The 17,228-nt window shown below is 42.1% G+C and overlaps 2 protein-coding genes across 2 annotated transcripts in view; both read left to right on the plus strand.

Moving 5' to 3' along the window:
- The first annotated feature begins 256 nt into the window (after positions 1 to 256).
- Positions 257 to 2,282, plus strand: rxfp3.3a1 (relaxin family peptide receptor 3.3a1). The gene has a single exon (XM_076995892.1). The coding sequence runs from the start codon at positions 365 to 367 to the stop codon at positions 1,349 to 1,351; it is 987 nt and encodes a 328-aa protein (XP_076852007.1). The 5' UTR covers positions 257 to 364; the 3' UTR covers positions 1,352 to 2,282.
- Positions 2,283 to 6,697: 4,415 nt separating this feature from the next.
- Positions 6,698 to 17,228, plus strand: part of uacab (uveal autoantigen with coiled-coil domains and ankyrin repeats b) — a 36,767-nt gene continuing 26,236 nt past the window's right edge. Inside the window, exon 1 of the mRNA XM_076995890.1 lies at positions 6,698 to 6,905. Coding sequence (XP_076852005.1) covers positions 6,858 to 6,905 — 48 coding nt within the window. The 5' untranslated portion in view covers positions 6,698 to 6,857. The remainder of the gene's footprint in view (positions 6,906 to 17,228) is intronic.

A 17,228-nucleotide genomic window follows, 5' to 3' on the forward strand; every position in this document is an offset into this window, starting at 1 on the left:
AACTGACAGTGTTTCAGTCTTAAGGCGAACTTGTCAGCCATGTAGTAAAATGAAATATCGATATAAATGTCGAAGATCCCGTCCTCTCAGGTCGTCTGACTACGTATGCCAATTGGGCTGAGAATGTTTTTTAATTCGGACTTCATCAGATGTCAGATGGAGTCACCAATGGCAGTGGTCCGGGGGGGGTGGGGGGTGTCCGGGACGCGCACCACTTATACGCGCCGCAACTTACAGTTGGTGCGCATTTCTCTGCGCTGCGCCAAGGACCATTTAAACGATGCCGCCTTGTCAGTCTTATCCGGAGACCATGATTTACCAGTTATGGTGCCATGGGTAACATTTAACGTGCAACTTGTCTTAGATGATGGAAAAAACTAATCAGAGTGATATTATGAACAAATCGAGAGGTGACCAGTTACTTTTCAAAAGCTTGGAGGACATCGACGTCTCCGCCGACGGGAGTCCGATTTTGAGGTTATTCATCTCTGTTACATATTCAGTAGTGTGTGCCGTTGGTTTAGTTGGGAACCTGTTGGTGCTGTTCTTTATTCGAGTGAGACAAGAGAGAAGACAATCAAACATAAACGTGTTCATCCTTAATCTGGCCGTAACGGATTTTCAGTTTGTCTTGACTTTACCTTTTTGGGCCGTGGACACGGCTCTGGACTTCAGCTGGCCGTTTGGAGACGCCATGTGCAAGATCATCCTGTCGGTGACGGTGATGAACATGTACGCCAGCGTGTTCTTCCTCACCTCCATGAGCATCACCCGGTACTGGTCAGTGGCCTCTGCGCTGAAAGACCGCACCAGACAGACGGTCTGCTCCGTCAGGTCGGTCTGCGTCGTCCTGTGGCTCCTGGCCACTCTGGCTACCGCGCCAACGTCGATATTCTCAACGGTCACAAACGTGGCGGGGGAAAAACTTTGCTTGTTAAGGTTCCCAGACGGACAGTACTGGCTAGCGGTGTACCACCTTCAAAAAATACTGGTTGCCTTTGTTTTACCCATGGCAATAGTTTCTGCGAGTTATCTGCTGCTTTTAAGACTCGTGCGCCACCGTGGCATGAAAAATAACTCCAAGCGCAAAACGCAAGTCACGAGGTCTATAACCATTGTGGTTTTATCTTTCTTCCTCTGCTGGATGCCCAACCATGCCATAACGTTCTGGGGGGTCTTGGTCAAATTCAACGCGGTGTACTGGGATAAGTCGTACTACATCATTCACACCTATGTATTCCCCCTGACAGTGTGTCTTGCTCATGCAAATAGCTGTTTGAATCCATTCATTTACTGTCTGATGCGCAAGGAGTTTAGGAAGAAATTGAGGGAACTGTTTCTCCGGGACTGAGCGCGCGCAGTTGCCGTGCGCGCGGGACACCCGTCTGTACTCTGACACTTGTAGTGGCACATTTCTCGCGCGCGAGTCTTTGTTTCTTGGTCTATTCTGAAACAACACTGTATAAAAAAAACATGACTTTGGACAATACTAAGAAATGTGCTTGCAGTAATATCCGAGTCACAAAAATATAACATTTACATGATCATTATATTATGATGTGTAGCCAACACTAGTGTGGTGTTTCATCTTTATCTCAATCACTGCGGGACAAAAGATGTGCGGTGGTGGTAAAATTAGGTTTTACGCACCTAGCTTCATTCAATGTGTGGTGTTTCATGTCAGTCTGTTGGTTAGTGTAATGTCTTGTACTTCTTAGTACAAAATACAATTCATCCTAACCTCATTGTTTAAACAGCTGTTCTAAGCATCAAATGTGATTGTGCTCATTCATGTAAGACAGGTTTTTAGTGCCACAGATATGTTTACTCAAGCGTGTGTTGTAAACCGTGCAGTGACAATTCTTAAACAAGCCAATAACATACATCAGCATGGTACAGTGGTTTTGGCAGATGAGATTACGTTGCTTCTGTAGGGACATTTGCTTGCTTGATGATGCATTGTTGCATTGAATGCCATGCTGCTATCCCTCGGGGGGATACACAGTGCTATCTAATATAAAGTATGTTGTGTCAAAATATGTCAAAATCACTGAAAATGTGTCAAGGTCTTTTTTTTACATCTGCGCATGAGCCTGGGTGAGCCGTTTAAAGGCTTCCATTGTTTCTCTCTTAGTCTCTGAAAGAAACTGCAGCATTTCAGTTATAAATAAAGACATCCTCTCAGTGGAAGATCTCCCCGCTGTTGTTCTCTCAAAGCCTGTCATATCTGTCTCATTTTCAGCTGTGCCCAGTGAGAGATTAAACGACTCCCCTACTGATACCCCCACAGATCCCCCGAATAACTATCTGTAGGGGGGGGGGGGGACGCCTAGCAAAAGCAGGTAGAAATTAAAAAGATTTAATTTCTGGCTGTACCACAGCTTCTGCCAAGCACTCACAGCTTATAGACCAATACAGTCTATATACACAATATTGTCTATAGAATATAGACAATATAGCAATCCCGCAACTTCTATCTATTTTCATGGCATCTGGTTAATTGCAAACTTGTCACTAAAGGAGGAGATGCATCTCATGCACAATCTGAATCTAAACACAAGCTCTGAAACCACACAGTTACATCTAAAGAATACTATTATAGCAGATCACAAAAAAGAGCTCTAACAGTGGTAATCTAAAGATGACTGAAGTCAAAAAGCAGTGTTTAAAAAGACAGTGAAAACGTTTGTTTGATAGTTATAATTTTATGCTGTTAGGCTGTTGATTGTGGTGGAAGGAAAGGAGGACAGAAGACTCCCGGCACCGTGTGAGAACAGACAAGCGAGACAACCACACCTCAATCCTGTAGTCACACACAGAAAATCATTAAAGAACCACTGAAAGAATGTAGCAGTATCAGCTCTTATTATTCTGGCTCCTGTTACATCATAAAACATTGTGTAGTCCTCAACATTGGGAGTTTTCAACCAAATTAGTCACTTGAACATCTGTATCTTCCTGAATAAATGATACATCCATGTTGTGCTAAGATATCGTGGTGACGGTGACACAGCATGCGTATTCCGGGTGTGATGAGCGTTGACGTGAAGGGACGTATCATCGGCTGTAATGTGCATGATTTCAATAACATCACATTAGCTTCGACCATGGGATTAAATAGGTGATACTTCTTTGATTCTTGAGTTTAGGCTATTCTACCACCTTGCTTTACATTCTGTGGTGCTCTTAAAATGGTCTATCACTTCACTGTTCAGTTATGTTATGTGTTCACACTTTCCTGATAAACCATGTAAGTGAATATTAAATAAATCCACAATGTACCTGTAGCACCACAACACAATGCTAATATTGAGGAACATATGTTTAGCTGGTATGATACAGCTTGGCCTGCTATGAAGCTCCTCTTCCATGTCTTCATGAGACACAGACAAATGCTCCGTTAATTATGATGTTCTTCAGAATCTGGTCTAAGACAGTGAATAATTAAATAGCTCTGTCTCATCCTAAAAAACTGTGATGGAGTATTCTGAGAATATTTGATATTGTGGGGCGAAAAGACATGTAGACTAATACTGTCTCATTTTGAACGAGGCTTCCTTTGGATAATTCTCACAGATGTTTGACTTACATAACCAAAGAATGAGTATGTCATGTTTTATGGGATTAGACATGGTAGCAACCCACAGAAACTGTCATTCTGGTCTGAGCTGCTGAGTTTGAGGGCAGTCAGAGCTCGTCACTGGTGATGACCCGACTGACTGTGACACGATAATCAAATCTTTTCTTCTTCATGACACCCTCTCAGGATTTGACATCAAAGAAATCCATGGCAACCATGATTCCCATGGAAACCATGAAAACCACTGAAGTGTAAAATAGTTTATTGGATGGCTTGAGATTTCTTTTAAGTAACTGCATTGTGTACCTTTGGTAAACATTTTAGTGAAGAAACAGTATAATTTTGTAAGCAAAAAATATGATCTCAGTGTTTAAGTATCTATTTCTGTTGTTTTGCAGAATTAAACGTGTTTGCTACAGAAATTCATTCACCACTCTGTAAAGCAAGGCAAAATTATAGGTTTTAATTCTTTTGGGAGCTTACAGAAATAAATAAGTGACTCATAAACATGACCTGTAATAAAAAATAAAAAAAAACTGGGTTTTTGCTGTATGAAAGTTTTTTCACACTACCACTTAATCATATTAGCAACATACTTAATCAGAATAGCATAACAACAATAGCATCATGTCTGGCTTCCTAAGATTTATGATTAAATTAAATTGGTGCAGCAGGGCAGCAGCAAAAAACATGATATTTCTACTGTAAATGTGACATCTGGATGTTTCCTGTGTAATAATGTCTTTTGAACAATTACAGCTGGTGTTTTGCACACTGCATTTGCCAACAAACAATCAAATGAATAAATTGAAAAGCAACTCAATGATTACGATGCATACATCAAGATTAGTAAAACATATTAAGCAAATCACAGATCTCTCTCTATCTCTCTCTCTCTCTCTCTCTCTCTCTCTCTCTATATATATATATATATATATATATATATATATATATATATATATATATATATATATATATATATATATATATATAAATCCTTTGCAATCAGTCACTGTATGAATTCTATAGGGCACAGATATGGAGAGGTGCTACAAATCTTCCCTGCTGTGCTCTAAATGGTCTGGGGGCTTTTTTCAGTAAGTGAAGTGTGTGCTAAGTTGGGTTCAGCTGAGGGGAACAGTTTTGCCAGTCTAGAACATTCTGATCACATTTTAGATCACTCACTTTCTGATAAAGTGGACTTGTTGATTCATTTGATTGCATATGAGAATTCAGTGTGGTGTACCTGTAGAACTGATATAACAGATTAACAGATGAACTGTGCCTTTTTTCTCCACTTTGTCCTCTTTCCAATAATCAGATTCAGTTTTGTCTCATTTGATTGGTTTAATTTCAGTACACTGCACCTACTCTTATACCTGAGGCTCAGTGGTGATCTGCAATTTTCCCCTCTGAGGGTTTAATAAAGGATTATCTTATCTTATCTTATCTTCATGGTGTGTGAAAACACTCTTATGACATGCAAATGTATTCTTCTCTCTATTAGTTTTTGGCAGGTCTGTGTGATGTTTCAAAAAATGTTCTTGATAAGTGCAACAGTTTTTCAATATGACTAAAAACATTCTTTGGTCACCCATTGTTGTGGTCTTCGTGGTCTTTGTATAAACTTGCTAGTATTGTACCAAAATTGTACGAAACATATACATTCCCTGTTTTTAGCTCATGGTACCGAATCTTCTCTGGTTGTCATATTGCCAGGTAGGAGCAGTAGATGAGATGCTAAATCATCTAGAATGATCTCCAGAGCTGAATATAGCTTCCTTGTGCATGAACTATGTCCAACAAAGGAGAGGAAATAAACTATCAGCCCAGCAGTGAATAGCTCAGTGACCTTTGCTCATCCTAAACGGAAGCGCTGCATGGTCACAGGTGTGCATACCCTCAGATTAAAGCTGACCGTCGGCACCTTATCCTTCTTGTCATTGATTTATGTGATTTCCGTTGTTATGGAGTATGAAGACAAACTCAGACAAAATAAATAAAGACAAAAAAATAAATAAATAAAAACAAAATAAACAGGGGCCCCTGTCCAGATACTTACGAACAACATGTTACACTGCTGAGATTTCTGCTTTTATTTTGGAAGTATATTCCCCTAAACAGCACATTTCATAGTTCATAGATAAGAAAAAGGCAACCTTTTCTCTGGTGTTCTTGCTGTGCTTTGTGCCTCTGAACGTTTAAAGGCTCAAGTGAAAGTTATTTAACTCCTCGTTTGTTTTCACTGAGGGCACAATGCAACAACAATTCTCCTGCATTCGTCAACAACTGCGCTTACCTGGAAAACCTAAGAATACCAACAGGTGTCAGCTTATGCTTTGTTTGTTGAATGTTGCTGGCAGTGTTACATAAGGCTCGAGGCACATACAATAGTGTAATAGTTTCTATACTTGAGGTATGTACAAATAATGTAATAGTTTCTATACTTGAGGCACAATAGTGTAATAGTTTATAACTTACAGTGTAGGGACGTACTGTTGGAACACTATAAAAATCAATAAATAAAATAAAATTATTCCAAAAAGATCAAGTATTGTTGTGTGATTCATTTAAGAAGTGTCAACCCCTTTCAACTGCATAGGCTACAGTAATATGAAATTATGATTTATGTGCAAGGAAATTGCACATGTATTGAATATCGTTGCAAAGTTTTCCATTCTTCCTCTGCGTTTATCCAAAGTTTGTCCAATACCTAATCCCAAGAAAAATCCCAAGAAAAAGTCTTGGAAAGGACATCATGTGAAAATTGGATACATGATTTACAAAATTTTTGAAATTTTAAATGAAGAGGAATAGCAGTGATGAGTAGGACTGGACATTTATTATTTTACTTTGCACACTGACACGGAGTAGCCCATTCGAGCCTGAAATGCCCTTAGGTGAGAATACCCCGCCATGTAAGTCAACAGTCCAACCCTTTCTCAGGTAAAGATGACGCCACCAAAACTGGGGTTGTTGCCTGCAGCAAAATCCAAGCCACATTGAAACTAACAAGGAAGTCCCTCCCCTTGTCAGATCTGATTGGTCAAAGTATTTTGTTTCGCACAAAGTTTGTCAACGATTGGCTTAGGGCTTTGTCTGTACCGCGACAGGTTCGGAATATGTGGTTAACGCGTCAGGTGAAAATCGCAGTTTCTTGTTTAAGGGGAAAGTAGTTTTCTCAGTTTAACAGTTAAACGTAAAACGACTTAGTTCTCCTTTACTGGATTAGTCTATTACACGGGCACAGGAACACTTATTTCACCAAAGAGCAACAATGAAGAGTCTGAAGAACCGCCTGAAAAAATATGAAGTTAATATAACAGTAAGTTTAAGTTGCATTTCTAAGTTGCCCGTTCTACTCATGATTCCGTGTTGTCTGCATTTGTGGTGTGGTTGTGTCTGTATGGAGATCTGGATTCGTGTTTTATACCACACGTTTCTGTTATCGATTCAGTATGAAACAACTGAGGTCCAAGGTTTGCCCGCTCAGTTCAGCGAGTCCTACAGTACGTCCATGTGTACGAACCCGTCCTGTGTTGCCCACTGTGGGAATAACCACACGGGTCGTGACCGCTTCTCCCATCCGAGGTGTGACCAGGACACATGGGCGGAATTTGTACATTTGAAATGCATGGATGCTTGTATTTCCGTTTAAAGTCTTATCGTATGTTTAGTCAAGAGAGTGTTATGTTTAGACACGAGAGTACCTGTTTTTAATGTTTCTGATAACATTCCAAAAGACTTGTTTAGTTTGTCAGTGAGCCTATAAACTCTTTGTTAAATTTTTGCCAACAAGACTATAAATATCTATTTTACAGGATTGATTTCCATTCTATAGATATACATATATAGATATAGCTTTAACCTCGTGTTTTATGCATTATATATTATTTCCCATGGAGTCATCGTTAAATTAGTTTAAGGTTCCAACCATGGACGTAGTTTTGATTTCATAAGTGGGGGGGACACAACCTGGGGTGGCGAACTGTTAAGCGGGGGGGGGGGGGGGGGTGCTGCATGATCCTAGTGCTAGATTTGTCGCTATTTGCATATTGGTTTTTTTACCGTTAAAAAGTGGGGGGGACATGACTTCGTCACTACTTAAATATTTGGTTTTAACTGTAAAAACTGGGGGGGACCAAAACCGGCTTTTGAAAAAGTGGGGGGGACATGTCCCCCCCGTCCCCCCCCAAAACTACGTCCGTGGTTCCAACTTAATCTTGGCTCTGGGAAAACCAGTCATTCGACTTAAGATCATACTTGGAATACTTGGATAATATTCAAGTGGTGCGTAGAGATGGGTCGCGTTATTGAGATTCAAGCCCAGTTCCCCATTAGATGCCTGCTGCCTGCTACCCTCTAGAATTTACATGTGAAAGAAACTCTGCCTCATGCTTTGTGTTTCTGAGAGAAGGCCAGTTACTGAAGGGGCTTGTGTAAGAGTTCTGCTCCGGAGGGGAGGGAGCTCTCCTAAAGCACTCGAATTCCTCGCTGGGTGTGTATTGTATTGAATATCATGGCATGGTAGGTTTTCCATTCACTCTCTTCTTTTATACAACGTCCGATACCTAATCCCAAATAAATGGTGTTGTGTGGTATCATAATCTTTGGGAGTGCTTGTTGAAAAGAACATGATGTGGGGAAAAATGGATGCATGATTTTTTTGATTGAAAAAACTGACCAAAAGCTCACAAGTAAAGTCAGAGGCCAAATGGAAGTCAATTGAAGAGGACAAATCCTGCCATGTTTAATCAGTTCTGGGTTCACGTGGCCTTCTGTGTTCGCTTCGTATGAGGGCCGGGCCTTCATTCTTGCTTGGAGGTGACAGACAGGCCACAATGTGCCAAAATAATTCCTACTATACTTGTCATACCTGTCAATAAAGCGTTTCTAATTCAAAGTTTAATGTTCTCCAGCTAAGGAACCTGATTACAGAAACGTAACAAGGGATTGATTTACTTTAATGCATTTGATTGACTAAAATAAGATCAGGTGTTTTTTTCCCCCTGTGTACCTAACGTGGTTGGGTGAGGAGTCTCCACACCCTGCCAAAAGGCGCTCTAGAAGAATCTGCTATTAGTGACAACCCTATCATTTAACAGTGCACAAAGGGCTCCATAGCACACACCCTGCGCCTTAGCAGGAGTCTGGCCCTCCGTCCCCTGAATCCTCAATTATTCCCTGTGTGTGGGCCGAATGAAGCTGATTCAGATTGCGGAGGGCATGTGGTGGCCCGGCGAGGGGAGGTCGGAGTGGCACCCATCCCCAGACCTGCGTTCCGCCGTGGGACGAGGAGCTGTGTGTTCTTCGGAAGCAGGTCTGAATTGGAGCAGATCTCCCCAGGGGAGCGTTCGGGTTGAGTGCATGTCTCATTTGATATTTGAAGGGGGTTTTGTTTTGTCCCAAGTGCATCTCCCAGAAGTCGAGACCTTTTTAAGCACGCCCGAGGCGTCCATTAATGAATGCGCTCTGTGCGTGCAGTGTTTCTCGGCTTGGCAGCTGGGGGTCGGGCAGTAACGAGAGAGCTGCGTGTATTCAAACTGTACTTTGTAGGCCAGATTGAGATTTGTTGTCTACCTGTGCATCTTCTGCCTTTTCTGCCTTCTTAGAAACCTACATAGTTGGCACACAATTTCTTGGACACTGATGAATTCTAATCTTCAGATGAATAATTTGACTGGTTAATATTTTAAGGGTTTAATGGAATGTCACCATTTTCAAAATCTGTTTTCACGGGCCTAATTGAACGCACCGTCTGGCCTCACCACCGTTCCCTCTGAAGGGCAGGCTTTATAATGAGGGAACAGCCGAACAATTGAAACACACAAGGCTACGTTTGCATTAGACCTCGAGAATTATGGCAATAAGATTACTGATATTGTCTGCGAGATCGTTGTTCCTAATCAAACGTCTTTATATGTTGTGCTCACGGTAGCACTGCGTATCGAATGCAGGGTAGGATCTTCATATTTGTACGTTACTCCTGAGATTTGATAAAACATTACGACTTGTCATGCACTTTGTCAACCTGGCGAAGCCATGTAAGCAGTTCATACTGGTAATCTGTTGTTTTCCAGTCAGTGAGCGGTCCAACACTGGTCCTCAGCAGTTTGTTTTCAGCTGCTCCTCGTTTGCTTGACAGCGTTAAAAACAGGTCCTAATGGGCCACACGTGCTGTTGTTACATTACGAGGCCTCGGCGGTGGTCTGAGGGCGGAACTTGTTTACTGTATGGTGCTCTGCATCTCAATAGGCTGAAGTGACCCTAAGCATTGTGTAACCCAGCCTAACCTCTCTTACCCTCAAAACTCTGATAATGACACGATTGTGAGTTTCCCGGAAATGGCAGTGTGTCTTTTGTGTGAAATGGTAGTGAGGTTTTGGCTAGTCTGAGTAACTCAAAATATTGTCTCATCTTCAGGGTATTTTTTTTTTTTATCCTTTAGCAACTTTTAAATGTACGAATGCCTGCTGCTAAACATTGTCAAACAGAACATTAAGCGTTCTCCTAACAATATGACCATGATATGATTTATGAAGCTTGTGATTCATGAGCACATGGCTGTAATTTCTGGTAGTAGGCCGAGTCATGGTGGTATAACGTACAGGTGTGGCAGTGATGCGTTTTCAACACTGGCTCTTGGGAAACGTATGACCACAATATGCAGTGCCACCGACATAAGCAGACTGTAAGCCAGGAGCTGCAGTGTGTGTGTGTGTGTTTAGTGCTATGAAGCAGTCACTCAACCTATTATGCATTCATTCATTTGTTTTTCATTAGGACAAATATGGTCAAAGCATTCCATTGAGGTAACTGTGAAGGACTTTGAAGAACCACACAGACATGGTTTGATGTAAAGTAATTTTAATAATTAACCTCTATATTACAATCCTTAAAGGCATCATCATTTAATGAAGAAAGAAACTGCACAAAGCTCTGTGTTCTCATTAATGGACATATCACTGACAGGAACATGGATGATGGGTGAGTGAAGGTCGCTCATGTCCAAACCAGTTCATGACCAGTAAATCTGTCCACAAACATTTGCTTTGCTTTATTCCAAGTAGCTACAGTTCAGTTCGAGCTACCTCTGAAATATTTTGCTAACGTTTTTGGTAGAGGTGTGCCAAAAAATCGATTCATATATCAAAAATCGATTCTCATTTACTACGATTCAGAATCGATTTTAAATGTCCCAAAATCGATTCTAAGTCGCGTTACGTAATTACAAAATTACGCGAGACTTTACGCAGCAGGTTCTGGGACACACTCGTGTGCGGAAAGGTTTCAAGACAGATGGAGGAAAGAGATATTCAACCTGTTCCGTCTTCATTTAAGGCAAAAATATGGGTTCGTTTTGGTATTTACGAATGCCAGGGAAGACCGAACTTGACACAATGTAGCTCGTGTGCAAGGCGCGTGTAACGCGGTGAGCACGGGAACGTACACACCGTGAAATAATATAGAGAAGGGTGGACACGAGTGCCGGTGTTACACCGAATTCTGCGACCGTCGAATTTTGTGACCGCAGAGGGCGCTATTTCGCAGTTTCAGTTCACAGGCACGAGCGCTTTACGAATGCTGCGTAAAGCTGCTGTCATTTGGACCTCATTCCGAATGGTAATTATACACTTCTGAATAAAATGTTTAAATATAGTCTACTAAAACGTTTTTGCTATCACTGTTTTCTGCTATTGTGGAGTCACAGTGGGTGATGTGTTTCCATGGTAGATGTGACAGATGTACCTTGGCATGGGGTCACCAGTTCTTAATATGTGACCCCACTGAATTTCCACCTACAATCATTTTGAAAACAGCCATGTCTTTCCTGGTGACCTACCATCCCTTCACCTTATTAGACAGAAAAAAAAATTATGAATGGAATGGACAAGTGCACTTTTGACAGCAGCTTACATAACTTACTTATGAAAAGTTTGCTATTGTCAGGCGTATGTATTGGCTGACTTTACTTCAGTCGTCACGTGTAAAAATGTTGTAATGAAACATTCTTGTTAACAGACGACATAAAATGTAAATACACGCATCTCTCATATTTTGGCTCGTGGACAGCAGCAAAACGAGAAAAGAAAGCGCGTCGGCGTAGCTTACGCAGCATTCGTAAAGCGCTCGTGCCTGTGAACTGAAACTGCGAAATAGCGCCCTCTGCGGTCACAAAATTCGACGGTCGCAGAATTCGGTGTAACACCTGTTCGCAAAAGCAATACGTTTGACACTCGTCACAAGTATTAGCGAGAGGGAAACGCGCACAGCGACCCAGAACGAACAAACAAAACCATACGGGAGACTCAACGCGCAAGCGAATAGAACCCAAAACCGTGAGGGCATGGAGCAAATAGAAACAAAAAACAACGCGCAAAATACAACGCGGGAAAACTATCAGTTAACCGTAGTGAGACGGGAGAAAGAAACAAAATAACAACAGTAACTAAAAAACAGCGCGGATAAATGCAACGCGAAAACGAAACCAAGGACACCAGAAGAAGTAATTGGCAAAAAACGCCGCAGATAGGAAGAAATGCAGGATTGGGAAAACTTGAGATGGGTCAGGAAGCGACGCAGGAGATAGATACTCGAATAAGTAAAGAGAAAGCATAACAGAGAGGTGGCGAGACACCTTCAAACGAGAAGCAACCACAGAGAAAGCAGAGACTGGTTGAGAACGTATGGTTACGCCACCTATAGTCTGGGCCTGACTCTGGTGCCCCTAGCCACGGCTGGGGGAACAGCATCCGAGCCACCCCTGACGGCTTGTAAAATGAAGCTCAAGAATTTTGGTAACAACAAAAAGCATTTTATTTGACCAAAGCACATTGTTTTTGTTAATTAAATGTGAAAGACTTTGTTTTCTGTATTTGTCATTCTGTCTTGCAAAGCAGACTGTAGTAGATTATGCAGATTTTATAGACTTAAGCAGAAATTTTTATAAATCAAATCGTTTTTTGAATCGAAAATAGTTTTGCATCGAAAATCGATTTTGAATTGAATTGTGGCCCCCAAAATCGGAATCGAATCGAATCGTGAGATAGTAAACGATTCCCACCCCTAGTTTTGGGTAAATTCATAGTATTTGGAGTCGGCTGTGTTGGAGTGGACAGGCTTGGCAACTTCTGTGACTGTCCTGCCATTTGTGTTCGTGGGCCTTCGTGCCTCTCTCTGAAGGTCTTGCACTGAGCAGAGAGGCTCCAGGGTGCTTTTCAGACTGCTAACGGGATTGAAGGTTATCCTAGCTGGGGATTCCTGTCAATGGGAATGTGTTGTACATGAAAACTCACCTCATCCTGGAGCACAAATGTCTGTCATCAGAGCCCCATGGAATTTAGTGTATTGTTCTGTAGAGTGCAGTGTTAGCTTACACTTCTGATTTTGGGAACTACCAGTTGATTCTGGCCTCCCTGCACTCTCGTCTATAGGATTATTTCAGGATTACTTCTGAATAGGATTAATTTTTACTTTGATATTGAGCATGGAGAGGCTTGAAGGGATGTATTAGGGTAAGAAAGCTTTGATATCGCTTTGGTGCAGTGGAACTGGCAAATTTGCTGTGATGGAGATGCGTCAGTAGTTCAAGTAAGTAGAGGCTTGAAAATAGGTAAGAATTACAAAATTGAACCTCAGTGAAGAATGTCACTTTTGATAATATTACTGAGTTGACGGTTAATGACAGCTGTGGCAGGTCATTTGAGACAGATGTGTTCAATTGCATTTGCAGCTAATGAGTCCCAAGTGTTTTCCCAATCCTTGTGATGTACGCCTTAGTTTATGGAAAAAATGACTTGTGTTGCATAGTAAGTCACATGCTGTTTAAGTTCCTGCATAAAAGTTTATGCATTATTAGGATATTGTTAACTAAAGAGTTTTATATCCTAACAGACCATGGAAGGGGCTTTCATGTACAACACATTCCCACTCTGTGTTTTATTAGCACAAACATTTCAGAACATCAAGGATGGGCAGTGCTAGGATTAGGTGTTCTCTCATTTATACAGTACACATGCATCTACAACATTTCAGCTATGTGCGTCATGGTGCGCTGACATATTGACTTATCTACCACTGCGTGCACTTGTCTTTGTCTGCCTCTGTACCATAATACAGGGGTCGTACAGTAAACATACCCCCACGATGTTCGGTCTTCTGACATTTGTCTATGGCCAAGGGTGCTAGGTGTTAATAATGTAATGGTGTAGTTTGAACAGGCTGAAGGCGGCCTGTCAGACATGTGGTTTCAAGGCCAACATCAAACAGCAGGTTTAAATGGACTCCTTTGTGGTCCAGTGTGGACCTGGAAGCTGGCCTGTAAACCAGAGGGAGAAGTTCCACAGCTGTAAACCAGAGGGAGACGTTCCTCGGCCGTGTGGCAGAGGGAGACGTTCCTCGGAGACGTTCCTCGGCCGATGGCGTGAAGTGTCCCTGAGGCCACCAGGCCAGACTGGAAACGGGAGGTAAAAAATAAATAACCAAAATAAATGCTTCAATCATGGAATAAACTCTGAATATATTGGGGGGGGGGGGGGATGTTGAATGAAATGTGCATGAGTGGATAGCAATGCTTTCGCTGTAGCAGCACGCATGGTTCTAAAACCAAACCAGGATTTTAGGAGGAAGCACTCGCCCAGTGTGTCCTGTTTCTCTGGAAACCTTGTGTACTTCAGGGCAGTTTTTACTGCCTCCGCATCTTCAGCCAGCACACCATGCACTTACTCCTTGGAATCGTCTTCAAGCTTATTTGGTTTATGTCTGTCCTTATGAAAGCACCTCCTCCTCCCAGAGTAAATGATGATGCTTTTAAAGGCTTTCAAAATCCTGTATGTAAAATGCTGTATTGCTATGAGAACACGGATAGGTGTGTTCAGCGTGGTGCAGAACCCGTGTGTGCACTGCTTTTTTTTCTTCATAAATTCCTCCCATGTTGAAGATTGGGAGTGCAAGACGACGTCACTCTTTGGCAAAGGTGTTCAGTTGCCCGGTGTCACTGCATGGGTGACTGCTCACAAATATGTGGCACTCTCCTTTCTTCGAGTTTCCTAAAGAATGTTCTCACAACACCCTCTGTTGTATCTGGCATCTGATGGGAGGGCTAGCTAGGCAGTGGACAGGAACCGACATGGCGACCAAAGTTTGGAAGAACGGGATATAAAAAATGTACCGTTATTAATACAGTTAATCTACTGTTATAACTGCGGTTATGTCTGTCAATGAGGATTCATACTGCTGCTTCTAAATAGACCCTTTGATTACATATAAACTTTAGTTCAGGTTCCCTGTGAACACACTTTCCTACTCCCAAGTCGTCCACAGAATACATACAGACTGAGACACAAGTGTGTCCTGACGTGCTCTCCAGATGTTGGACTGTTCTACTGGGCCTGTGGGCTTCTCTCTCTCTATCTTTCTCTTTTTCTCTATATCTCTCACATCCGCACACACACACACACACACACACACACACACAATCTTGGCTACTCTACTCTGTCATGAGACCCCCTATCCCTCTGCCTGGGAGGATGGAGTGTGTGATCCTGCCTCGTCTCCCAGACCAGGTCCTCTTACCCAGCCAGTGGTACCTGAGAGAGCATTTTCACATGGACGATATTTTCAGCGCTGTGTCCAGAGAACTGAGCAGCCCTTATTCTCCTTCTGCTAGTCTCACGCTCGTTTGAGTTAATCAGAGCATGTGTGGATTTGTCACTGGAATTTGTGTGTAGTGTGGTGTAAATACATTTGTACACAATCAAGTTAGGTGTCCTGAAGCCAGGTTCTGAAGTCATTTATTATAGCAGATTATACTAAAGATACTGATAATGTTTACTTTGGATTCAATAGCAATTTGTACTTGAATGTTTTTGACCCCTTGGAAGAGTTCCATTTGGTGAGGCCTTTTTGTAGCACTGTTGCAACATTTTAAAGTCCTGTTGTTCCGGGTGGGGGAGTCATCCTTCCTTGCCTGCCCACACACGTCCCACCACTCAAACAAACACACACACACTGAAAGTTTCCAGAAAAATCTAAGCAAAGTGAAACCTCAAGCTGAAACATTGTGAGGTCAGAGACTTGCATCCTGGCACCACGTCTGACGCCCTCCCTCTCTATCTCTCCATCTCGGGATTGTTTCTCTTCTTTTTGTCCTTGTGAACTTTTTTCTTATTTTCAATTTCTCTCACACTCTTATGGGTGCTTTCCCTCTGTCCGTCTCTCTCTCTCTCTCTCCCCCCCTCTATCTCTGTCTCTCTCTCTCTCTGTCTACACATCAGGGATCTAAGCACTCATTCCTGTTCCAGACACACCATTCTTGCTTTTTTCACTTTGTTTTTCTGTGAAATAACAAGGCAAATGCTTTATCAGTCACTAGAGGTTTTCTTTTCACCGTGTCCAATCACGGAGACTGTCCTCCGGTGTCTTGACGAGCAGTCGTGTGTCCAGTCTCGTCTCCCCGCTGTCTTCAGGCCTTCGATCGATAGCCTTTTTTCCAGAAGAATCTTTCAGAAGTATGGTTCAAAAGAGAGTCCTGATGGGCTCCGGCCCTATTTGTTTGATGCAGGTGAAAGGGGCTTTAACAATAAGGAAAATGCACAATGTAAGCACAGGCTGAACTGAGCTTGGGGGGGGGAAACTTTCAGAAATCGTCTGATGTATGATGTGAGCTCTGATAGGTGCGTCTACTATCAGAGTCAGTGGGTGGTTTCCTAAGTATCTGTTTAAGATTAGGTTTTGACACCAGGGCTTGGATTTGTTTAAAAAAATAATAAATCTGTCATAGTTAATGTGGAAATAATGACAGGAATGCAAGTATGGCAACAGCACATTAGTGAGTGGTTCTTTAAGGCAGAGCAGCAGTGCATCGGTTAGCAAGGGGTTTGAATCGAGCCCAGAGCTGAATAAAGACACACACGTGTGGACTAAGCGTGAGCTGCGTGGACGGGCTAGCTGCCCCCTGCTCATCACCATAGCCAGATATGTCTCTCGGGGTGCACAGATGTTCGTAGGGACTCCCGGACTTTTTCGGATGGCTTGGAAAGTCCGACGATTATGTAATGAATTTGAAGGTTGCCATAAGAGTTGTGTGATTTTTAAATATAGTCTCTGGTTTGATAAATTGACTTTTGAGATATTGAGAACTTTGCTCATAGCCTATGATGGAAATCTCAGATTCCTTTTTTGGGGTTTGCTAGGTTGTGTCTCATTTAATCAGAAACGGGGTTGTAATTTAATTTAATTGCTTTCTCAGCCATGACGTGCCTAAAGAGATGAGATTATAATGGATTCGAATCGCATTTCAGGAAATCTGTATACATGCATAGATTTTGTGCGTATGTAGCCTAGGTTTTTGTCTCTTTACAGGAGGCCGAGAGAATTATTTGGTAAATTGTTGTGCTATGGAAGGATGTCTGATGGTGTGTTTGTTTGTTGGAGTTGGAGAGTTGGAGAGGGATGGTATACTTCCCTCTCAGCAGTGACATCCATTGTGAAATCTCTAGTCTGGAGAATTCAGGCTGGTCGACAACATTAGTGTCTCATTATTCTTTGTACTGGACATGGATTTGAAAGACATGAAATTCATTATGGGTTTTTGACAGCCCATCAGAATGCATCGTATGCATCTCATTTCAGAATAATGTAGTATGGT

The sequence above is a fragment of the Brachyhypopomus gauderio genome, unplaced genomic scaffold, assembly GCF_052324685.1.
Source record: "Brachyhypopomus gauderio isolate BG-103 unplaced genomic scaffold, BGAUD_0.2 sc266, whole genome shotgun sequence".
NCBI lineage: Eukaryota > Metazoa > Chordata > Actinopteri > Gymnotiformes > Hypopomidae > Brachyhypopomus > Brachyhypopomus gauderio.